The sequence below is a fragment of the Anser cygnoides genome, chromosome 2 (genome assembly GCF_040182565.1).
Source record: "Anser cygnoides isolate HZ-2024a breed goose chromosome 2, Taihu_goose_T2T_genome, whole genome shotgun sequence".
NCBI classification, from domain to species: Eukaryota; Metazoa; Chordata; class Aves; order Anseriformes; family Anatidae; genus Anser; species Anser cygnoides.
The window spans coordinates 37,343,857-37,369,486 of NC_089874.1; the positions used below are offsets into that span (position 1 = coordinate 37,343,857).

General features: G+C 41.2%; 2 protein-coding genes across 9 annotated transcripts in view; one reads left to right on the plus strand and one right to left on the minus strand.

The window, feature by feature from the left end:
* WIPF3 (WAS/WASL interacting protein family member 3) overlaps positions 1-19,058 on the plus strand; it is a 37,245-nt gene extending 18,187 nt beyond the window's left edge. For 5 of the 6 annotated variants that reach the window (XM_048070217.2, XM_066991866.1, XM_048070219.2 and 2 more), the window contains 6 exons: positions 9,679-9,811; positions 10,985-11,113; positions 12,567-13,292; positions 14,808-14,951; positions 15,580-15,681; positions 16,600-19,058. In XM_048070217.2, the coding sequence (XP_047926174.1) occupies positions 9,679-9,811; positions 10,985-11,113; positions 12,567-13,292; positions 14,808-14,951; positions 15,580-15,681; positions 16,600-16,640 (1,275 nt within the window). In that variant the 3' untranslated portion in view covers positions 16,641-19,058. Of the gene's footprint in view, positions 1-5,878; positions 8,216-9,678; positions 9,812-10,984; positions 11,114-12,566; positions 13,293-14,807; positions 14,952-15,579; positions 15,682-16,599 lie in introns of those variants that run through there. The other variant, XM_066991867.1, reaches the window with a different exon arrangement.
* Positions 19,059-21,178: 2,120 nt separating this feature from the next.
* SCRN1 (secernin 1) overlaps positions 21,179-25,630 on the minus strand; it is a 33,276-nt gene continuing 28,824 nt past the window's right edge. For all 3 annotated transcript variants that reach the window (XM_048070222.2, XM_048070221.2, XM_013171930.3), the window contains exons 7-9: positions 23,411-23,591; positions 21,767-21,926; positions 21,179-21,496 (exon numbers count right to left, since the gene is read on the minus strand). In XM_048070222.2, coding sequence (XP_047926179.1) covers positions 21,768-21,926; positions 23,411-23,591 — 340 coding nt within the window. In that variant the 3' untranslated portion in view covers positions 21,179-21,496; position 21,767. The remainder of the gene's footprint in view (positions 21,497-21,766; positions 21,927-23,410; positions 23,592-25,630) is intronic.

Consider the following 25,630-nt stretch of genomic DNA (forward strand, 5'->3'; position numbering starts at 1 on the left):
TAACCTGGCATGTAGATTAATTTCAGTGATTACTGCATTCTCATTTATTTTATTTTTTAATAGAATTTCTGTTGTAGATGAACATGTCAGTTTACCAAGTTTGTTATTCTGACCATACTTTCTATTCTTGTAATAAAATCTCAGAAGAACAATTCTGTATAGTATAACATCGATAAATGCATAATCTACACAGAGATAGGATTTCCAGTGATAAGGAAAAATATCATCTTATAGTATTCCTTGTGGGGATGCTTTTTTTTTTCCTCCTTTATGCAGTTGTCAGAGTGCAAACCTTGTTGAGCTGTTTACTCCAGCCTTCCCAAGAAATTCAGAGAACGACAGTGCTTGTCTGAAATTGTGTAGGAGTTGGTTTTGCTCCTGTAGCATTTAGTACTACTGTTCTTTGGAAAGAGAAAAACAACGTATGTAAAGCAGCTTGGTTGAAGATAATGATGATCTATGGGATTCTGATCTGGGCCTACCAAATATAATATAAAGAGAAAGAGAATGTGCATATATATATATATATCTGTATACATAAATGTCTGTGCATGCTTGCTAATTATTGATTGTAAAAATCAAGGTCACTTCCCATGAACATGAAGTTTTCATTCAAACTCCTAGATGTGCAAACAGAACTCTGAGAGCTTAGCAGAGTCATGCATAGTGCCATTTACAAAATATTTAGGAATGTGTTCATTAAAATTTTATGCGAGCCACGAGTAAGATGATACTTGCTACTTTGTCATGAAGTCCCTAGTTCAAGAGATATTAAATCATAATGTTTATTGCTGCTAGGTGAAAACATAGCAGAGCTAGAGAGAGTACAGGCTTGGTAATCTTGCTGATGACTAGCTATCATACAGATTGCACCAAGGGTTGCACAAGGTATAGCTGAAATTTTTGATGGTGCTTTGTTCCAGCCAAAATAAAGGAAACTGGTTTATAGTGTTTTAATAATGTCTCACATCTCACACCAATCTGCTCTCTTAAAGAATGAGGGGCAATTGTGTAGGGGAAAAAAAGGGTGTCTGTGTATGATTTATTTTACTTTATTTTCAGATACTGGAAAATGTAGGATTGCATAGGTTATGCCATCTCTAAGTGTTGCCACTGTAGCCTTCTGCACTTGTAAACAAATACAGAAAGGATGAGTAGGGACTATGAAAGGCGGAGAAGACACAAAGAAAACAAAAGTTGTAGGTTGACATTGCTCCTTGTATTTCATCTGAACAGGTACAGGAGCATGCTCTGTATATGTTCATGTGTGCTAATCTTCTTGAATACTTTGCTTGAGATCTCTTTGGTCACTACTTCTAACGTATTTAAGTGGTGAGTTCTGTTTTGCGTTGTTTGTGTTTTTTTTCATAATGCCATATGTCATACATGTCTTCATGGAATGGAGAGCATTTATTTTTCTTCTTTTGGCTGTCCGTTTTTCACCTGTACGATTTGTGCATCACTTTCCTGCATTTAACGGCTAAAACTATGGAAATTGTGGTGTGTCACAGAGGTACCATAAGTAGCTCTAAATGATTAAGCCCAGGTACCAGAAGCTGTAGAGAGCTAATGGGTTAATTTACCGTCCTTCTCACAAGGTATTATTGCCCTGAAAAATCACTAGTCCATCTGTGTTGTGTGCAAAGACTACATACTAAATTCCATCTGTTGATTAATATTAGACTTGCAGCCTTTTAATTAAAATAGAACCCAGACTTATAGCAATACTTGTGTTGGACCTCTTTACATTGCTGGAATGTGACATTGCAAGAAATTTTAGTTTCTCAATATGGTCCCATCTTAGGCCAACCATCATTTTGCATTGATGCTAAAAGGCATTTCTGAATTATCGGTACCATCTACACAGGTAATTGGGTGGGATAAATGGCATAGCATTCTTAGAGCAGAGTAAGATTAAATTGTGATTTGTGTGGCTTGCCACATGTTGCTGAATATTTTGTTATTGCTACTCATAATAACCTTTGTCATTTTGGGGACGCTGCTGTAGTAGATGGAGAGAATAAACAGGTAGTGTCACCAGTTCCCTCTGCAGTGTTTTCAGCCTTGTGCTCTTTGGTATCTTCATTGTAATGCCAGGACCTCAAGTTTTCTTGTTTATACGTGAATTTTCATTTTGCTTTTTAATTGATGCTGGGGAAAACTTGAGAACTTAAATCCCAAAAATTTAGAAATCAGAAAGTGAAATTCAAAATGATTTTTTGAAGCCAGTCCCAGGGTATTTTTGGTATTTGACTTGTGATCTTTCTGATATGCTGGGAAAACACTTCTATGGTAGTTTTCATCTTATAGTGCCTCCATTTTGGTGGCTTACATTACTGCATCACTTATTTTAGTGAAAGAACAGCCAGAATTTGTGTTTCAAGTGTGGGTGTCAGCAAGTTAAATACTCACATGAAAGCTAAGTGGCTCAGCAGGTATAAATCATCGCATTAATTCAGCTGCATTTTTGCATTCAGGCACCAAAATTAAGCAGCCCACCCGGGAAAACTTTAAGTACCCCCTTGTTAATGAGCCCACAGCTCTGTTTTAAGCAGGATCGATGTAACCTGTAAGTACACGAACTGCTGCATTGTCTGACTGAGCGGTGCCAACGGGAAGCGAGGAGGCCCTGTATGTGGTGAGGTGGTGATTGAAACCAACACTGGAATAGAGATGTTGGAGAGGGGGACTCCTGCTAAGCTATTTTTTTAATCTTTTGTTGCCTGCCTTTGTGTCTGACAGTACGTTTGCATCTAGAGGTATGCTACAAGCAGGTAGTAGGCTGCCACTTAATCACCTCGTTATTTATGCCTGCTAATGCCAGGACTAGGCGGCGGCTGTGAGGCCGGGACCAGGCCTCTGACAGCTTCTGTACAGCACTTCTCTTGCTCGACTTTGAGGAACGAGGCCCGGTGTAGACACAGCCTATCTAAGTACACACATTGCTCGCTGACCTTTTCAACCCGGCAGCTTCGGGCCGCAGAACTCGGTGCGGCGAACGCTGAGATCACGGCTAATAGTTATTTAGCTGGGTGGAATCGTGAAACCCCGGTCCTGTCATTCTCTGGAAACAATGACTTAATTAGCTGCCAGGAAGCTATTTGGCAGGTCCCCTCATGCGGGCTCCCTCAGAAGAAATGCTGGCTGGATCGTGACCCCTCACGCTATGTGTGCTGGGAGCTCAGCTTGCTAGAAGTCCCTGAGATAGCCGTGTTCACACAGGTAGGCCGAGTGCCAAGAATTAATTAGTCTCATCCTGTGGAGCACAAGTAAAAGAAGCAGCTCTGCTCTTGAGATTGACTCTACAGGTGGAGTCTTGTACTGCGGGGAGGTTTCCCATAAGTGAAAGGCTTCAAATCAGAGGTTGGGACCCAGCTGTGAGTAGATGAACCACAACTCACACATACTAGATCTTGCAAGCTTCTTCGTGAGCTAACACTTCAGAAAACTTAAAATACAAGAAGTGATATGCTATGTTGTCGAGACCTGTTGGATTTTTTTCCTCAAAGTGGAAAAGGGCTTTGTTTTGATTATTTAACATTTGACAGTGCATGAATAAAACCACACCTGATGCACACTTAAAGCAAATGCCAGAAGAATGACAATGTTTATCTCTGTGGCTTCTTGGAAACTGGGTTTATTTTATTATTTTTGTAAGCTCCTGAGTTTTGTTGCAATTGCATTTCCCAGCATGTTCCCTGGGGAGACGTCAGCTGCCAGTTTGAGAAGGCTCTGTAAAAGCAGTGCTCTTGCCTGCTGGGCAAACTGCTTCTGCTACAAATTCAACATCGTGAATTCTTGGCATAATTCGAATCTGGTAATAGTGGATTGATCTCGAGGGAAACAAGTTCATCTGGTGTTTCGGGTTGGGCTACCGAAATCTAGATGATTTATAATCCTGTGCTATGTCAAAGAAGACATGCTGGCTCACAATGACATTTCTGGGCATTTTCAGTTTTCCATCTTGTTCCTGTGGGATGCTTTATTAAATATTTGGTGGTCAGCAGCTTGTGGTTGAGGGGAAGGAAGCTGCAGAGTAAGTGGCTCACAAGCAGGTCCCCCTTATTCTTGTTCTGATCTCTTTCATCACTGCTGTTCCCAGGAGGGTGTCTCAGCAGGGTGTTGCACCTTACCATAAGGTGGCCCCTTGCTCTGGGTCTCTGCCCTTGGAGGCTGTTGTGAGCACCTGCCCTGCGCCTGGCTGCCCTTCAGGCGAGCAGGAGCTTTATATCTGGACGGGGACCCCGACATCTCGTCTCCCTCCACGCTCTCCTCCTTGGAGAGCCTTGCTGTGCCATATGGGCAGTGAGAACACTGATTGTCATTCCTCAGAGTGATTAACCAACCCCAAACAGGCTGTTTTCCTCCCGATGTTCTTGGCCATCCCTGACATTATGTACAGACAGTGTTCCACAGATAGTTTTACCTGTATTGTTGCCTTTCCTGAGCAGTCCATGTTGTGTATGCCTGTCATTGTGAATATAGGAATAATATTTGTGCATTTGAGGGCTGGCCCAGGAGAGCCTGTTTTCATTAATATGTCTTGTGATCAACCATCCCCTACCCTAAAGCTTTCTGTTCATCTTTCTGCATCTTGCTGTGATGCCTGTCCCTTCCCTTACAACGCAAAACAGAGGTATTGTGTGCTGCACTGAGGAAGATTTCCTTGCCTCAGCCAGTATCTGGGCAGGTTTTACTGAGAACAGTGTAGAAAATAATAGGAAGAATTTGATAAGGGCTGTCCTCAAACTCTTTGTTTACTAAAATATACGCAGTGGTTTCCTTCTGCCAGTGTCTGTGTTTGATCTCTGCATCAAATCCTGTTTTGTCTAGGGAAAAATGGGGCATGGGAGAGAGAAAGGAGGATTGACACCAGATTCACAGAAAGACATGAAATTGTTGGTAAATTAGAGCTCTATCTTTCTGCTCATAATAAAATACTACATGTCAAGCTGATTGATTTATTTTTAAATTTGTTGTTATACATATCACCAAATAGATATTGGTAGGGATAGGCTAAATATATTTTGACTCTCTTTTTAAATCTAGTTCAGGCAAATAAATACATTTTCTACAGCTCTATTTAACGTATTTCTTATAAAAAGTGACCAGGAAAGGGAATCTACTGATACAATTCATTGCATGTTAGGAGTATGGATGCTAAATTTTACAAGTTTTCTGAAATAAGAGAGAATGCAGCATCTTTAGATGAAATCGTGCTTTATTTTATCTTACTTATGGCTCCTACCTATTATAGAGACAGAGTATGGGATCCTTTTTTCCCATCAGATGATGGGTTTATTCTGAAACAATGGTTCATGACTGCCTGGTTACTGGATTGTCCAGAAGGCTGGAGGTACGTTTTTGCTTCAACTGTCCTGTTTATGAAGATCTACGCTACCCTGAATTATTTCACAAATTCAAAAACAGAATGTATTTAAACATCAGAGTAAATATAACCCATTTATGGGACAACTTATGCATCCATTATGACCTGATCTACCTGCTCAGAGTCCAGAGGAATTCCCCTTTTCTGTGTGCAGGGGTGCTCTTTAACATCTGAAAGGTAATAATTAGCATATCCCTATAATTAAGACTACTATGAACTTTTTCAAATGCCTGGTGCCTTCTGTGTTTACATCGTTTTACTATCTGAGCACGTATACCTCTTAAATATTTGAAGTATCATAGGAGCCCAGAGGGTAGGTCAATGCTCCCATCTGTCTTGCAAGATGTAAAGTGACTTTCCTAAGGTGATGCAAGTACCACACGCAGCAGGAATGCACCTAGAAATGGGGCTCACTGCCACAGATTTCAGTCTGTTTTCTTTGGGGGGGGGGGGGGGGGGGGGGGGAAATCACCGTCAGAGAATTCAAAACTGGAAGAAGCAACTACAAAACACCAACTACCTCCCTGCTGCTATTAAATGTGTTAAATGCCAGACAGGGTCCAGCCTTAATCTGCAAAGCAAGAGATCAATAATCTGCGGCTGTCCTCAGTTGTCTGCTTCAAGGAACAGTCACTCTTGCTATTTCCACACTTTCCTGCTTTCTGATCGTAGTTTGCAGGTGTTTGATGTAAATTCACCAAATGCCAGTCTCTGCTGGATTAACAGGTCCATAGTAGGACCATTATTTCCCTCTAAAGGTTTGTGCATTCTGCAGGTAGATCACCCCATGGGCTTCTTTGGGGCTGACCGACCAGGCTGAGCTCCTAAAATCTGATCTATTTTCTCCAGCTTTTTGAATACTGCTGTGGCTCCCGTCTGTGCACCTCCAGGTTTTCAACATCAATTTAAAGATCTGGAGACCAGAACTGAGCTTGCAATTCCCATTTTGCTCACGTTGTTTTTCTGTAAGGATGAAGTACAGCTGAGGAGTATGCCAGCCCTCCTTGCCCCAGCATTGTGCAGGGAGTTCAGGCTGACTTGCTTGTGCTCTCTGACTGCTGGAGCCCACTGCCAGGTTCAGACCTGCAGCACTCAGGATGCAGGCTTTTGTTTCAGAGTTATGGCCAGAACCTCCCATCTGGTAATTTTGGAGTTTACATTTGGCATTTCTATATTGTGCATCTTCCCTGCCACCCCAGTGGTGGAGCAGTGTGTTTATTTCTATCCTTGCTGATTTATAGTCTGGAACATCGCTCTAAATACCGTGATTTGATGATATTTTCCTGTTTACAAGTACTTTAGAGACCTGTCATGTAGCCCAAACATTGATCCTAAGCCTTACTGAATGGCACAGCTGAGAGTGTGATTTGGGACACCGGAGACAAAAGTAGTGGAGTTTGGTGAGATGAAAAGAAAGTATTTCTCTTATGTTCTAGCTATTTACCTGTGTGGTTTGTTCTGTTCTGTTTCAAACTACATATTGACGGCGCCATTCCTGGTGTTTGAAATGGTAGCAGAATAACCTAATGGTTACTAGGGTAATGAAATCCCACCATTCCTGTACTGATCCATGTAAATAAAGTATGGAATTTAATTTTGGTCTCTGTTACCCGAGGCAGCTCTGGCATCTGATAAAATAAATGATCTTTGCATTCTTCTCTGCTTCCATTTTTATTTTCGTTGAAAGATTGAGATGTTTCTGTAAATAAATGAGACTGCCCTTCAGATAAAAGGAGAAAAAAAAGCAGTCTGAGAACTACATCCAAGGCTGTTTTTCCTCAGTGACTGAGAATATATTTGTCTTCCTGCCTCAGTATTTCTATTTCATGTGGTCAGGATTGTGATTTAAAACCCATGAGTTCCTCTTTTTGTTTTTCTCTTGATAGACAACATACATGTTTAGTGTCTCTTCACGGGCTATGGATTGCAGGCATAGCATCAGTGTGAATTCCAGATTAATTTCTTACTCAGTGTATGCTGTTAATTAATCAGAGGAAGGAAGGTTCTGTTCTGATTGTGTATCAAAAAGCAACATGGTAAACTACAAATTTGCAGGGCCAGGACCCCCGCTAGATGAGTGGGTGAGGTACCTGGTGAAATGCTTCTGGACAGGAATTGTCACAGGGCTGGAGAGTGCAGGCAGCAAACAAGGAATCCGAAGGAGCTCTGACCGGTGTGCAGCTGGGCAACATTACACCCCAGACCATCCCAACTCTGTAATGGAAAAAGAGAATCCGTATCGAGCTACTCAGCAGCTAATCAATCACTCGAGCCCACCGGGCTGGATGTGGAAGATGCTATCTCTTACTTGAGGAGGAGGAGGAAAGGGCTGGGGCATGGATGGCGCTGTACTGAAGTAAGGGGATCTGTCTTAAGACAATGGCAGATTATTGCACCGCCTTCTGGGCCTGCAGCTTAGAGCATTCCTTCTTTTTTTGTCTTAGAAATGGTGAATGAATTAAAACCTTCGCTCTCGTCAAGTGGTATCGAGTCACAGGTCACTGGTGAATATAAGCTGCCACAAGCAGGATATTTTAGTCTAATAGCTGTTTGGATATTAAGACTTTTCATATTCCAGCAGTCTACCTGCTCAGAAAAGTAGACTGGGGAGATGAAGTGGACAGCTGGCAGAGCATACGGACACTTGAACCTGGAAACGAAAACACAGCTGCTGGAGCTAATTTTAAACATAGGTCTCGATCAGATCCCTCTAGATCCTAATTGTTGTGCTGCGGTAGAGAGGCGTGAAGTTCAAGGTACTGGTAAAAAGCTTTTATGAGAAGGGAAGTCGTCCTTGCTCCAGTTATGGTATTTCCATTTTTCACAGTAAGTACTGTCAACTTAAAGAAAATGCGAGTGGAAATCGTTTCTGGCTTGTACGTAGTCTAGTGCTGCTTTTAGTATACATGCAGCATTGAGGGTGGTCATAATGGGAATGAGACTCACTGTCCCTAAAACACAGGGGCAGGTAGCACCGTTTCAGAGTGGGAAACTGTGTAACTGTTTTTTCTAATATTTTTAAATAATACATAGATATGGTATCAGTCACAGGATTGTATAATTCAGAGTTTTTACATCAGGTGTCAGGAATGCAGCTGGCATTTGCAGCAATCTGGAGTGCCATCTAGTGGACCTGTGCGAATCTATAAATATATAGTGATATTTTAAACTAGTGCAATAACCACAAGTAATGTCGTAACACTATAATTTTTCCGTTTAGTATTAGCAAGTTATGCATTTTATTAATTCAAGCAGCTGGATAAGCTTTTTTCAAGCTTATGTTTTACTTTCATAATGCTCTAACCAGGTGGTTGTTTTTTGTTTTGTTTTTTTTAAGTATGACAATATTGTTCTGCTTTATTATGACTATGATGCTAAAATTAGGAGTTATAGAAACATTTCATCCTCTTTAGGAAGCTTGGTAACCCCTGCGAATTTGCAGTAGATGTGTAAAGATGCAGCAGCACATTGCTGCTATGATGTGAAGAGTCCCCTATGTTAGACCACTCTGTTAACCACATGAAAGGTTGGGAAATAACAGTCCTGACAATTTTTATCTGCTTCAAGAAAGCAAAACTTTCAAACTTCTTAAAGTAGAATGTGCTTCTGACTTTGTTATATCAGGAAACTTGATGAAATAAGAGGAAAGGATAAATTTTTTGTTGTTGTTTTTATTACAAAACTTTAAACTACAACCTGACTTTTTATGGACCTTGGATAGGCTAGAAAATTTACTGAAATATAACTGCATTGTTGTAAAGGAAGTCTGCTCAAACTGGTGTAATTCTTTGATACAGAGAGAGAACCTAAATTAGTTAATGTTCACATTCAAATGTAAGTTCAATAAGCAATTAATGAGCTTTTTCCCTAAGGCAAAATGGGTAAAAAAGATGTTTATTCTAAAATCTGTTACGTTCTAATATAATAATAAATTATACTTATAGAACATTGTAAATAGAATGAAGAGAGCTAAAGAGAGTCAGAGTTGCATTTGTGGGGCAGAGACCATAAACGGCCTAGCAAGAGGTCACACACCATTTAAACATGCCCTCTAATTTCCTTTCAACAATGTTAACGCACCTAGTACTAGATTTGTATTATCTTTAAACTTCCAGGTTTCATGTCTTCTGTACAACTGAATGCTGTTCTGGTTGACTGAACCCAAAAGCTTTGAAATGACAGCTGCCAGGGATGACTAACTTCAAATTTTCTCTCCGAAGTTTGTTTGTGCCCTTTCTAAGTGTGTATTTTTATCTGTACCTGCTGTCTAATGCTCATATCGTCAACAGGCAAGTTCAGAACTACCAAAATTGCGAAAGGAAGACCAAAAAGCACGAAATGCACTGTTGGCTGATATCCAGCAGGGAACTCGCTTAAGGAAAGTGACTCAAATCAATGACCGAAGTGCACCGCAGATTGAAAGTAAGTACAGGCTCCCGAGGAAGGTCCCTGGGTGAGCTCTGCTGAAGCCATTCTGCAGAACCATTCAGAGGCTGTGGAGGTCAGCTGGACAGTTTTCAACTTGAAGGGCGGGTTTGGAGTTCATCAAGGGACAGCACCTTAATATGGCTTTAGGATGTGAAGAGGGGAGAGTCTCATTTTCTAAACTTACATCCTGTTTGGAGATCAGCAGCTATTAACACTTCATAAAAAGTCTGTAACTGGGTATCATCTTAACAGACATTCCTTGTCCAAAAAAAAAAATCGTGAATGATGAAACCCATGTAAGTGTCTTATTAAATAACTGTTTATGTGGGAATTGTTGGCTCTGGCAGAAGAGTTCTTTTTAATAGATAAAAAGAACAAAATATGCAAAAAAAATTCTGGAGGCATACATTTGATTCCTTTGAGACAGGAATGTTTACCCTCTCAAGTCTCTTTTAGCTGTGAATGCATGTCTGATCATCATTTAAAATCAGGGAGAAGATTAACTTTAAAAAGATAATAGCAGTTGCTAGAGTCTTTTCTTTTTAGTGTTTTCTCTAGCCTGAATCCTTTTCCATACATCTTGGTAATGGCAGATCACTGGTATTGGTTTTTGCTTTTCTTTGTTTTATTTAATTTTCTTCTCTTCCTTAGCTTTATATGCTAAAAGAAAGTATCTTGGGGACAGTGGGGGAATAGGCAAGAGTGTATTTTGTAACGTACAACTGATTCACACGTGACATGAGCAAGTAACAGAAGGATAGGGTTAGAAAGAGCTTGACATGATCAAGTAAACCCTATGTCACTCCTGACAGGTGTTTTCTTTAGTGTCTTCCTATAAATTTCCACTGGGAACACTGCATCCCATTGCTTTGCAATCAGTAAGGGAGATTTTTCAACAAGCATCTTCAAATCTATAACTTCAAATGTAGTCTAACACAACTTCTTGTTGGTGCCATGATTGACTTGAAATTAAAAAGCACCAGAGGGTGCTGTGCTTCAAGATACTGGGCAGAGAATAATGGCAATTTACTGTATTAACACTAAGTTTCTTTGAGTCAATTTAAAGAGGAAAAATCTGGTCTTGACTGTTTGTTGGTGCTAATCCTCTCAGTCTGAGAGCAAGGTGGAAATGGCTTTCTGCTATACTTTTTTTTTTTCCTGTAACAGAACCCAAAGGAGCTAACAGAGATGGAGCTAATCCAGCCATTAATAAAGGTGGTTCTCAGCCCCCTCTGGGGGGCTTATTTGCTGGCGGCTTTCCTGTTCTCAGACCAGCAGGACAGAGAGACCTGCCAGGTAAGGGCTTCATTTCTATGAAAGAATAGCTGGGGGGAACTGTGATTTGGAATAAAAGTACTTTGGGGATATTAGCGACACTTTTATTTATTTTTTAACCTTTAATTCATCTTCTGACCATGAAAAGCTGAATTAATAATGTGCTTGAAATCATCTTTCTAGATCTCAAATACCTTATCCCCTAAGGTGTAAATAATAAAATACCTGTACACTGGATAAGAAAGAGATTTAGTGGACTCTGCATCTTTACATGGAGATTTTTTATATTAGCTTAATGTAAACTTGTAAGTGTGCCTCAAATAAGCCCAGATTTCAATACTGTATTTAACAACTTCAGCACAAATGGCAAAAAAGTCGCATTTCCTTCCCTCCATTAGTGTGTATTTCTCTGGTATTACAGGTTTGTATATTACTTTAGAGTTTAATATTTAAGACTTCTGCCTTCTGGGTTTTATAAAGTAGAATTCTGATCCAGCAAGGCATGTCTGGGAGCCATTTTGCTGCTTTCAGTTCAAGAAACGCAGGCATCAGTGAGGGGAAACTCTTTTTGAGTGGCAGCAATGACCTCTGGGGCTGTTGGGCAGCTGGTGCCTGCTCAGGCTTCTGCAGGGAAAGGAAGAACTCGGCTCTACGTGCATCTGTGTTTTCTGGAAGACAAGCCCAAGATGCTCAGCACCACTTGTGATTGGGCTTCTTCACAAGACTGCAGTAGCTTCTTTGAGTTATCCTTAAACTAGGACCATACTTGTCAGAATATGTGAATATAGGATGAGATACCTTTTTGACACCTTGCTTTCAGAAAAATCCTTGACATTTACTTAGGCAAATACGTTCTGTAAGGTCAAGAGTCTTTGGGCATTTGCTGTTTATAAAAAAAAAAAAAGAACAAAAAAAAAACATTTGAGCCTGCGCCTTCTGGAAAGCCTTCAAGACACTACTTTTAAAAATCCAGGCAATTGAGATTTATATGATGTTTGTGTGAACTTTTAAATCTTAAGCAAGTCCTTAACTATAAGGGTGTTAATGTATGTGTGTCAATCTACTTGTGTTCTTTGAGGCCTTTTCAGTCGGCCTCTTGATGCCTCCAAGCAGACCACTCGTCTGCTGTTCAGGTGGTTGTGCTACGAAGACCAATATGAAGTACCACGGACCTCCACAGAGAAGTAACTTCTCCTTAAAGTGTTTTGTGTTTCAGCAACCAAGGAGTAGAGCAGGGTGTCTCAGCAGGTCGTCATTTAACTAAGCAGACCCCCTGGTGCCCACTGGAACACATCACCACCTCCTAGGCCCTTACACCAGAGACAACCTGTTGGATATGAGATGTTCAGGGTGAAGCAGTTTAATCACTCAGTGACCGCTGGGGAGGGGAAGCTGTAGAGTTGCTTTCTGCATTATTTTGTCAGATGACTCAGAACAAAATCCTGGTGTATAACGTGTGATATCTCTTTTTCAGCTGGGAGGCCTGGACAGCTTCCTGGCATCCGAGCAGTGGCTCCGAAGACTACAGCCCCACCAAACAGCACCGCAAAGGCGGGCAGTAGCCCCCTGAGCCCACCCGAAGGCCCGCGGGCAGCTGTCCTGCCAGAGCCTCCAAGCACCCCACGAGCCGGCGCCACGCGGCCCAGCCTGCCTGCGCCTCCTCCGCCACCTCCAGCTTCCAGCAAACCTTCCCTCACCTTCCCTCCTCCTCCGCCTCTCCCCCCTCTGGCAGACAGGCCTTTCAAGGGGGTATCCCCCAGCTCCGCTCCTCTGCCCCCGCTCCCTCCTCCTCAGGCTGACAAACCCAAGTTTCAAGTAGGCGCTTCACACCCGCCGCCGCCTCCTCCTCCCCTACCCCCCTGTGGATTTCCAGCCAGGACAGCCGATTTCCCTGCTGCTGCTTCCTCTCCATCCGAAGGAAGGGATTATCCACCTCCCACACCGCCTCCACCACCACCTCCTCCTCCTCTCCCCGTGCATCCTCCTGCCTTGAACAGGCTCTCCTTTCCACCCCCCGCAGCCTTCAGCGGCACTGCCAGCAGCGGTGACGTGCCCCCACCGCTGCCCCCCAAGTCCCCGCACTTGCTGTCCCATTTGCACAAGCCCGCTATTCAGTCGCTCCCTCTTCCTCCCACCCCACCCCTTCCTCAGCCAGCGGCAGTGGTGGAGACCAGGAAGAAGAGAGCGGGCCGAGGCGGAGGTGAGAGCAGTGGTGGTGGGAAGCGAGGCCTCCCACTCCTTTGGGCTGCTGGGGGAAATTGCACTGATGGGGGGAGAGCTTCGAGGGGTACAAAGCGTACGTGTAGCAGGAGGATGAAGTCCGCTGTGTGGGAAGAATGTAATTAGCACAGTGTGTAATGAGCATGCCAGACTTCAGGCTCTTCTTACTGCTGGACATACATGCCGTATAATTTAATCTTGTGATTCTTGGAAGCAGCATGCTGATCAGTGAAAGGAACATCTTGGAACTGCTGGGTTTCTTGCTTTTGTGTTGGCACTGGTATGTCTCCAGCAGCACGCTGACTGAGCTCAGCAGCGGTCTCCAGTCAATCAAAATCTCAATCAAAACCAAACAATCTCAGGGCAGCACCATGTTTGAAACATCTGCCAGGCATGCAGCTCCTCAAATTCCAGCCCACCCATAACATCCCTCTTCTGCTGTAACTGGCTGGGAAAGTTTACAGGAGAGAATAAAATTAAGATGGGGTAGCTACAGCCACAACAAAGAGGAGTGGCCAGTGCCCCCTGTAATCAAGGTGGTAGAGCCAAAGGCTTCTCCAGCTACTTGGGAAGTGGGCATATTGGCTCGTGTTTCCTTTAGCAGATGATAGGAGGAACTTTCTTCAGATCTGATATAATGAGGATAATTAAAAAAAAATGAGTCTAGGTCTGTGTGGGTTTGAGAAATGCAGACAGCTACTTAATAAGGAACGTTTGGAGAGAATGTTCTGTACCCTGTATCTTAGCAGCCGCGTGTCGAGAGAAGGATTACTGCTTCCCTTTGACAGCCAACTGAAAGGCCATCTAAATGCAGCAGATCAGCTGCTTTGTGGTGGTGATTAATGATGCTTCAGAATTGCCTGATGAACCATTATTTTATCAAGATGCCTGCTTCTCATGGTGATTCAACTTTAGAGGTTTCCATTTTGGTTATCTAGGGAGAGATGCAGTTTGAGAAGCAAACCTGGAGGTCTTGGGCTCCCTCCCCCTTACACAGGTCCTATGGTAGATCTGCCTAGAAGATGTAAACTTGGAAGGCCCTTGCAACTCTTCTGTAAAATGCACAAGAATAATGCAAATTCCACTGCATAACTGCCAAAACGTCAGGAAAAGACCTTGCTTTAGAGATACCATCTAGTGATATTTTTCTTAAAGAAACTTCTAGCTCCTTTGAAGGCGGAAGAATGATCTTCCCCTCCAGAATGGGACTAAACCATACTTTAGAGTGTCTTTCTTTCCCTAGAAGAACTAGAAATAGGAAGATCCAATACAAAGATCCAATACAAAGCTCAAGTAGTGACTTAAATTTAAAACTTGATGTTATAAATCCACGATTAGGCTTGGCAAACTGCAGCTGCGAAGTCACCTACAATACCTGGACGTCTTCCCCAAATACTGCATTCCTTTTTATAGTCCCTCCACTTTTGTGCAGAGCTTACTGTCAGTTTTGTTAATTCATGGTGATCTTTGTGTCGGTCTGCTTCCTCTTTTTCAGGACCTGGTGCTGGAAAGCTAGCTGTTCCTCCACAGCCACCAGCCAGATCACCAACAACTGAACTTACGAGCAAGTCTGGAGTCTTAGCCTGGGCAGCTCATGACCCCTACCCACCTCTTAAAAATGGAAATATGCATATCATTGGTAATGTCATCTTAATTAGCCATAGTTAAAGATTTTGGTACAAAAGCCTTTGTCTCAGACATTAAAAACTCATGCAAGTCTTTCTCATGACAACATAGTAGTATAGTTAGACTGATAGAAAATTTTTTTACAATCCTCTCCAATGAGATTTCTCTCGTAAAGGCTTATTCAGAAAGGTTTTGAACCATTCAATAGACAAGAAATTGCACGCACTACCTGCAAAATTATTTAAGATTGTGAAAAGTTGCTGTACTGTGCTTACATTACTATTCTTTAAAACAGTTCACATTTAGTGGCTTCAACGCTGTACAGCAAAGCCTGCTAAGAACTGCTTTTGTGGTCTAATGAATTGGCCATTCATTCTTGCTAAATTGCTTGAAAACCACCTAGGAATACATCTATTACCACAACATCATCAATGAAGAAGACTGGAACGGCAGCCAGAAGCTTAACTTCAGTTAGTACCAGGCAGCGTTTGCAATTAAGCCTGAAAACTTGGATGGCTTACAAACTGGATGGCTCAAGGTTGTTTACCTGGAGTAAGCCACTCAGATATCAATTCCAGGGGAAAATGAATCAGCATTTTTCTCTAAGAGTGACTAATATTTGTTTCCCTAAAACTTCACAGATGACTTTGAATCTAAATTTACTTTCCATTCTGTGGAGGATTTCCCCCCACCTGATGAATTCAAGCCATTTCAGAAAATATATCCCAGCAAGATAGCTAGAGGTAAGTGTGTAAATACGAGAACATCAGATAGTTATCAAATAGCATTAAAAACAGGGAGAGAAAATAAAGAACAGAAACCAGCATGAACATGAAAAGCTGGGCTGCAAGCATAGGCATAGACTGAGATTTGTTACGGTGGTAACAGAAACAAAAGATGCAATGAAAAGCACTTGGTTACTATAAAATCTTAGTAGCAAAAAAAAAAAAATTGTGACTTGGCATACAGTTTGTGTTCTTCAGATTGTTGAATTTGTGGAACCCTGAAGTTGAAAACAATGATCACATAGACAGACTTAGCCTGCTACTGAGTTTGTGTTTATGAACTAGTGAAATCAGAAAAGAAAGGTGACTTCATCGTGTCTTCTATCATTTGTCTGAATTTAAATCCTTTGCATGGTGTTCTACACACCTGAATAACAAAGACTTAGTACCTGAACCTTAGCAGGAAAGTAGTGACTGACTGAAGCTTTTTTTGTTTTAGCTTAAGTTAGAATCTTGGTGTCAGGTCTTTGTTGTAAGAGCAGGAGTTCACCTATCCAGCCTTGAAAACTGATAGTTGAAGTTGCTGAAAGATCTCATGCCCATATTCTGCTTTTTATAAAACCCAGTGTTTTCTGTGTTATTAGCTCGGCTATTTATCTCCAGCTTGTCATTATTTTTGTTTCCATGCTAATGTACTTTGCATGACTTTTCATAGCAGCTTAAGTCAGTCTAAATCATCTGCTATATGATCTAAGACTTTTTTTTTTACTGAAGAGCTACAGAACATTAGCAATATATATATCATCAGTTCAAGGGAAGGTGATAAACATAACATCTCTGAGTTAGGTTGTTTAAACTGCTGTAGAACTAATCACAAATTCGTTCCTAACATACATATCTATCTCCTCTGAATGAACCCGTCCTTTATATTTGCAGATCCCTCTAAAAATCCACCTTTAAGAACACACGTGAGATGAGAAGAGTCGTTCTGATGCTTTCTGGATTGGTATTAAAAATGGAGAACATCAAGATAATATATGGAAACAGAAGGTGTCCCATTACAGTGGCAGAGATTATATTTGAATCACAAGTGCTGCAACATTAACATTTTTATAAACTGGAAGAGAGATGTAAATGATACTTTTTGAAGTAGTATTGTGGCCTACATACCACAAGAATGTTAGCACAGGCTTTTAAATACTGTATACATGTGGATATTTTTAAGCAAAGAAGCATAAAATTTAAATTCTTCATAGAGTTCAAACAATTCTTATCATGCTGACAGTTGTTACCTCAAAGAATACTTTTTGCATGATATGCTTGTAATTCATTTTCCCCTTCTATCTATATTTTTAAGTACTTTAGAAATCCTCCAGCTATTATTCAGATATTTTTTCAATGAACTGTCTGAAAATAATGTGACGCTTTTAGTCTCTCCTTATGTTTCTTCACTTCTTGTATTCTGCCTATCCTCAGATTGAGCAGAATGGCACTTTCATGAACAGGCGGGTCCACAATCCTCTTCTCATCAAGCATGAAGAGGAAGGAGATGACAACGGGTTGTGGCTGCTGTTGAGCCTACCTCTACTGATTACAGATCCTTATAGGATAGTGAACATGTCTGAAGAAGCCCAGATGGGTAGGGTGCCTATGGAACTGACAAAGACAACAGAACTTTTCCAAACTGGGCAAAGAGGAAGTTGTTCTACTGTAAGCAAAAGTGGTGTATGTGAATGCACATACTATCAAGTGTATACATATGGGCATGTGTCCTATCTTTTCCTGCTGGCAAAGTGGATATTATTAACTATTTGTGTGACAGGTTCTCTTTACCCAGCAATTAGGAGACCTTGAGATCATTTTAAGTTGCATACGTTGTAAACAGGCAAGTAGAGCTCCTATTTTTCACCCATAGCAGCAGTAAGGATGCATTGTCCAAAAAATAATAAAATAAGGAGTCCCTAAAGTGGTGGTTCCCTTGAGTTGAGTTGCTTGGAAAAAGTAAACGAGCCAGGGATGAGACTTGAGACTTTACTTTTAATGTGAAGCTGTAGTGAGGTGTTTGGATCATTGATGTTCAGACAATCAGATGTCTGCTTCCAGGAACAATTATAGAAATGCAACATTTCACTGCATTAGGAGGAAATGTTGCCAGCAGCTTGTGGGATGAGAAAGCCCAACAAAGGGTCAGTAAGATGATGAAGGGACTGCAGCGCCTCTCCTTTGAGGAAAGGCTGAGAGAGCTGGAACTGCTCAGCCAGAATTTTGTCAATGTACCTAAATATCTGAAGGGAGGGTACAGAGAGGACAGAGCCAGGCTCTTTTCAGTGGTGCCCAGTGCCAAGACCAGAGGCAATGCACACAAACCGGAACACAGGAGGTTCCATCTGAACATGACAGAACACCTTTTTACTGTGCAGGTAACCGAGCACTGGCACAGGTTGCCCAGAGAGGTTGTGGAGTCTCCCTCCTTGGAGCTACTGGAATGGCTCCACGTGGCCTGTGCAACCTGCTGAAGGTGGCCTTGCTTGAGCAGGGGTGGGGGTGGACCAAATGACCTCCTGAGGTCCCTTCCATCTTCACCCATTCTGTAATTTCCCCATTTTACAGTTTAATTGGGTTCAGCAGCTTGAATAATTGCACTGCTATTCTGGCCTAACAGCCAGGCTATTTATAGTTATTGTACTATTTATTTATATAAATACCATAATTCCCCTCATCTGCAGCTGTTAAAAACATAGATGGTAGGTGAAGATCCTTCCTCATGGCAATGCCTTTGAATAACAGTATTTGGAAAAGAAAGGTAACTACATCCTTGCATAGCTCTGCTTTTCTCTTAATTCTTGCAACAGCTTGGTTACGCTGTGACTCCTACTCCCCACCCCACACGCATGCTCATGGTGTAGCGATGGTGTAAGGGTAAGAAGCATTTGAAACTCTTGCCTATAGGGCTCTAAAGAAGTATCATCAGTCTTTTTCTAGCCTATTATGATACCTTGTTGTTCTTCATGTGAAAAGAAAACAAAATAAGTGATGCTTTGACCAGTACTTACTGTCACCAGTATTACAGTTACTTGATAAGTATGCATGAGTTCAGTAATAAACAGGGGTCAGCATATATATTGCTTCTCAAAAAAGTGGGAAAGTTTAATACTGCTTTAAATAATATTTTGTTATATTGTTATTAAAGGTTGATGTATGGCTAGTTCTCATCTGTTCTGCAACTTGTATATAACTCTGTAATAAGTACCTTCTAAGGATTTTAAAGCTATTTAATGCTCAGACCACATGCCAGAAGATACCTAACAAAACAAAATTTATTTCTGTTTTTATTTTGATTAGGGTGTTTTAGAAAGAAACATCTTTTAGAGATTAAACTGCAAAGCCTGTGCATATTTGTAAGTGTTGGTGTAGTGTTATTTCATACATGTTAAATCCTTGTTGTTCAAGAAGAAGTTCAGAAGCTTCAGAAGTTCCCAGTACTTGGATGTACAGAGAATCACAGGGGCTAGTTCCACAGCTGCATTCAACACCACTGGAACTTCCAGGCCATGGGGGTGCTCTGGTTTTCTCAAAGTTGTAGGACTAGCGATTGCCCCCGAGCATGCTGCTGTAGCACAGTTGGTTGTTTTTTGTTGTTCCCTTTTTTTAATTCACTACCTAGTATCTTACTTTTGCTTCAGCTATTAGAAACACTCTCCCGATCACTGTGCTCAAAACAACTAGTTCTGTCATAAAAACTGTTCCCAATAAGGACAAATTCCAACAAGATAATTGCAGATGTTTGTTTCTTCCAGTGGGCAAATATGATATATTACACTTTTAGCAGGAACACCCTCTTTTTCCATCTTGCCTCCCTCCCACCTCTAAAATTTCAGAGAACTGAGCTGTGAAAAGAGCTGTGTGAGATGGTATATCCTAATCTCTGCCCTCTAGCTGGGACAAGTATTTTTTATTCATTTTCCCTTTGTTCACAAACATCCAGCTACTCCTTTTATGACACAAAGCATTCAGCAAGCAACAGCTCTAGAAGCAGCTTTGAAGTTCAGCTTGGTATGTGTGTGTTAAGGGTACTTTGATTAGGAGTATCTTCATTCAAAGCACCCGCAAGTGGATTTCATGAGAAATCCATTTACTTGAGTTGTCAGCACGTTGTTCTTTCATGTTCTTCATCCACTGCAATACTCACTGAAATAAATTGTGCTCCTTGCAGTCTCTACTCTACCCAGGAAGAGAGAAGTTTTAGGTTTACTTGCCTATTTTCTCCTCCCCTTATCTCCAGTTTTATAATACAGAGGCACAGAAGTTGAAATGAGGGATAGAGACCTGGCCAAGCAGAGCTGTTCCTATAACAGAGCCTGGGAGGATTACAGTGTGAAGGGGAAGATAATTACGTAGGCCATATGTGACAATGTCTTCACGTTTGTTTTGTGCAAGTGAAAAGGCCCGCTCTTTTCTCCTCCGATTGTCAGTAGTCATATCAGGCAATACCAAGGTAATGAATAGAATAATTTTAAAGAAGAATAAAGTAAATCAGAGAAGACAGTGTGTCAATATTGTAATTTCCTTAATTTCAGTTTCAACTTGAGGTGTTTCTGCATCCTGAGGAGCTTTTTGTTTTTTAATACAAAAGTCTGGTTCATCACTATCCCCTTCCCTGAACAGTGAAGAATTTTAACCCCATATGCTAACTTCTATTTATTAAAAACACAGACTTTTCTGTCACTCCTGTTAAAGCAACTGTCTTAATATGACACAGGAAACAGTGTTTACTGGTTTAATTCTTAAAATATTTGCCCCGTCTCACTTCTAGAAGAAAATACACAAAAAGGAGGTCTGTCTGTAAGACTGCCAAGTCTCAAGCATGCTGCAGAAGTGCACATCATGGAAGGAAGCAGAAGATGCCCATTTCTAAGCTTAACCAGGCCCATCAGTAAGCCAGGGGTACTTAATGGGTTCATCAGCTGTGTACACTCATCACTGAGATCACCAGTAGCAGTTCCCCATTACAAAGGCAGAAAGAGGGAGAACAGACAGTTTTTGATCAATCTCTTCCCCAAAAAATATTCCAAATTTATAGCTTGTATATAAATACAACACCTTAATAATGGTGTCTTAAGAGCCAATAGGTTGTGTGTACATGTCTTAGGCGTTCAGCCTGGCTCTGCATTGCAGTACTTGCCACTAGGGCAGTAGCCAGGTACATTACAAACACACAAAGTTTTCGAAGCTGGGAGCAGGCAAAGGCAAAACTTATCCTGGGGAACCCAATTCTGGTCATTTGCACAGGCACAATGCCAGATGCTGAGCCACTGTTACCAGATACACCAGTACAAGACCAGTACAGCAAGGTCAAGAAGCAGGACTTACCTTCCTGCTTCCCTCTAAACTGGGATTTCAACTCTACCATTCTTTGTATGAATTAGCAAGAAGAGAAAAATGCAAGTCAGCTTTGCTGCAAGCCTAGACCTGAGCAACAGAGGAAAAAAACAGATTGCTTTCAATGACAATATGGTAGTTATCCTGATGAAGTTAATCTTTGCTTTAATTGGTTGCCCAACATACATATTTAAACATTCTGTACTAAATTAGCCAGCATGCACACAGTAATTGGACCAGTCAGTGATTTTCTCCTTTCACTATATACATACACAAACAGGAACGCCACAAGATTGGACAAAGGAAAGCAATTTGTTAACCAGATATAGCTAGCAAGTAACATTTTTTCCTCTAGAAATGTTTTTCCTGCAAATTCACAAGTGTGAAGACTTTCTTTCAAGGCTTGAAGAACTCTGCAGTCTTCCTGTGAAAAGGCTAACAGTAGCCACTGTAGCTGAAACGAGATAAAATTGGTTTAAAATCCATTCCAAGCAACAGTGAAATTGAAAAAAATATATGAATGTCTGCAATGTAATATAGGGGAAAGGGTCTTGAGGCAATTCAGTCAGATGCACTGAAGTGGAGAGGTGGCTTTGGACCTAATTCTGAACACCCTCAACTTTGTCTAAAAGAAGAGGGTGATCAGAATTGGATCCAACATTACGTGTTCACTGACGCCTGGCACCAGAAACTCAGCATCTAAAGAATTAAAATGTTTGCTTACTTCATTTGAAGAACTTTAGTTCTGTGTCAACACAGTCATAGAAAAGATCCACTACTTCAGCAGGATCCAGAATCTCTGTACGAGTAAGGATATCTTCCATTGCTTCTAAGCCTTGTTTTTCGAGGTCTAACATAATCCTCATCAGTTTCTGGCCCTTATCCTAAATGCATGAAATAATCAAACTGAATTAACCAGTAAACCAGCTCATTAAAGTATTTACCGTTCTCTTCTGTTGCAAAGATCTTTTCAAGTATTTTTGAAAATAAAAGCCGTTTTAAATAAAAAACAATTTCTGTTAATACTCTTTTTGGATGGTCAAAGGCTAAAAAGAACAGTGCTGGACACTTCATGCATTACAAACAATAACCAAGAAGCAGCTGCTAAGTTCAAAGCATAGAAGAAAGATGAGGTGAAAGATGGATAGAGGAAAACGTTATACACATGAGAAAGAAGTAAAGCAAATTCTTAAGCTTGCAAACCAGTGAACAAATCTGTGAGAAGAAGCCTATATGACTAGAAGCCCTGATGATTGTACGGATCATGGTGTGCGCATGTGTATCCCTGAGATCATCACCTACAAGATGATCATTAGATCATCTGAAATGATGCATAATATGACAGCAGTAAGAATCCAGAGAGCAGGGAAGGCTTCATGTGTTATTCTGGCTTACTTCTCTTCATGTTTGTGGGCAGGAAGTACACTCCTGAAGAAGGTGTCATTTTGTTTTATCCAGATGTTACTTGAAGTCTTCCCCTCCCCCTCTTTTTTTTTTTATTAAATGGAGACATGCTGTTTGTTTTGCCTGCAGCTTTCAAAATTGAATTCCAGAAACAAACGCTGTTTAGAATGAGTGATGGTTCAGAGCCTTCCAGGATTTATACTGCCATTTGTGCAGAAAGAGCAGGGCACCTCAGGTAAGCTTTAGGCTCTCATGTGTTCAGTCATCATAGCATGAAACCTCACTGAAAGTACATTTCCTTTTTAACACAACTTTTGGTGCCACGCTTTATTTTAATAGGGAAGAGTTCACAGGATACTAATATACTCCTCTCTAGGTAACAGACTTAACTGAATGCTATGGAAGACAGCTGTATATTGAGTCAGTACTACCACAGAGGCCACAGAGTTTAAATTGAACCATTCCAAGAGATTAAAACTGTATCTAGCCAAAACTACATTTAAATAAAGATCATACTGGCAGAGGTTACCACTATTTCCTTAATCCGTAATGAACAAGTTTGAATGAACGCTGTTATGATCTTATCAAGACCCTGACCTATGTAAATATGCAAAGCTGACCCTGCTGCAGAGGAAAACTGCAGAAAAACAAGTCCTCTGTGAAGGAACGTACAGCATGACTATGTGGTCTTCCACAACTTGCCTGAAATACCAACACCAGCATGGCTGGCGTGACCTGGTGATCCCTCTCTCTGTTTTACTTCCTCCTCCATAAATATCCAGACACCATTATACAATGCAAAGATAGCTGGTATTTTAAATTCACATCGGAACTGTTTTAAGAAATGAGGAGAGTGGAGTGTAAAACCTTTGTGGCGCCCTATCTCAAACTAAGCCATTATCAGCAGATAGGTTTAAGGAAATCTCCACAAGATTATGAAGTTCCCAGGTCCCACAGTTCTTACCTGATCACTCTCAAGAAGAGACCGGGCCCATTCGTGTGCCTTGTACAATTCATGCCTGCGATCAGGTTTCTCCTGGAATCGAGGTATCTTTTTAGCAGGATCATCATCACCAAAAGAAGGGGACTGGACTTTTGGTACTAATTTTACATCGTCAACAAAAATAAAGGGTTTAAATATGGACCTGAAAGAAAGGAGAATTACTGCTGGTAGTAATCAGACAGATTTTATACATGATTCAAATGTTCACCAGGCTACTTTAAAACAGATATGAGAAAGCATAGGTAATCCCTCTACACCATCCACAAACTAGGTTAGAGAGTTGGTACTGCCCAGAAGCAAAATGAATCTCCATGCTTTAAAAAGAAATGTAGGTTTGCCAATTATTGTAAAACTGCATTACCCCATTTTACCTAAAGATTTCTTTGGTCTCCTTCATGGCAGTTCTGCTACAGTAGCACTGTATTTTCCTCTCCAACTTTTTGTTGAACAAACCTCAGCATTCAGCCTCACATCAGCTTTTTCTCCTCTGTTCACATAGCCACCTCTCATTTTCCCTCAGACGTAATTTCCATTAAAATCACACATACACATTTGTGTGGAGCAGGGACACAGCTCGCTCAGTATCAGAGGATTTGGCACATGACCAGCAACACTGAAGAATTTTATGTTAGGTGGGGAAAAAAAAAGACACAGCTACTAATATTGTGACACATCTCAAGCAGTTTCAGTATTAAATTTGGATCTGAACTCCAGAGAGAGGGGAGAAATAAATAAAACCAACTACCCAGGATCTTCATTCCTGAGAATCTGAGAGGAGGAGGTATTCTCAAACACACGGAGAAACTGCCTTCCCTTTTAGATGCACATCAAAACTGTACCCTGCATTCCACAGAGAAGCTGCCAGAAGTGCAAGACTTCTGCAAAAATATGCTAATAACTGCTGCCTGCATACAGTCAGCGGGTTCATTGCTGCTACATGATCCATCACTGTCATGAAGCTTTGCTGACTAAGAGTCAGTATGGCTCTCTACCTCAGTTAAAATAATGTTGTTGGTTTTTTTTAATACATTCGAGTATAAAATAAAACAAGGCCTCTGAAGTTATTTTTACAGCCAGACTTTCATTCTTTTAAAAGGAAAGAAATCCCACCAAAACAATTTGAAGCCTTGCTCCATTTTATCCCAAACAATTTGCATCAGTTAAAGAAAAGTTCTGGAAAGCAAGCTTAAGCTTCTTTCTTAATCCTGAGTGTCTGACTTGCATAATGCAAGGTGGTGAGAAGTCCCTTTGGTATGGATGACTTCTGTAGCACTTGTTAGCACCTGATGCTTACTACCACTCCTATGGGCACCATTTTCTTCTCCCCGTAACTTCTTCACCTCAGTTCAAGTAGCAGATCTCCTGAATAACTGCAAGTGGTTTAGTTTAATTTCTGTGAATCCCATGTGGATTCTGTTTAAAACACAAGATAATTCATTAGTTCTCTGATGATCTGGCTCATGAGCTCCCTCATGTTCTCAGATGCTTTCAACTAGAGAAGACATCATTAAAGAAATGGAAATTGTCCCTCCAATAAAAAAGATATTTGGGGTAACTGAGGGTTGCAGTTGTTCTGCTCAACTTTCTGATGCCATACAAGGCTACCAAGGGCACACACCCCTCTTTGCTAGCTAGGCACTTTACTTGTTGCAATTTTACACCCACCTGTCCCAGAGAGGTGACTGAAATGGTCCAAGAACTTACTGTCTCAACAAGAATCCAGCTGCCAAACAATCACTTTGGAGCAGTACTTTCTGGGTCCTCCCTAAATTGTGCTTCCTCCAGAAGCTCTGAATTCAGGCAAGATTCCAAATCTGGCCATTCACCCCAGTGGTGTCCATTCAGACTTGCAGCCAGATACAATTCAGTAACACAGGACCGTCAGACTGCACACCACCAACTACTGAAGGTAGTACTGCTCTTTCCCATCCTGCCTGCCTTAGCCCGGAAACTTGGAAACTGCATTAACGAGCCTCTCTGTTAGACAGGCACAGTGGTGTTCCAGCCACAGCCACATCTTCTCTTGAGCTGGTGCCCCTCTAATACATTCCTTCCTCTCTCAGCCCAATGTGACTTGTAGAGGAGGCAGCAAAGAACCCCTTCGGCAGCAAGAAGTAGTTTCAGTCAATGAGAGCTCTTTCAATACAAAACAGACAGCACATGTCTTGTCTGTTCTGTAAA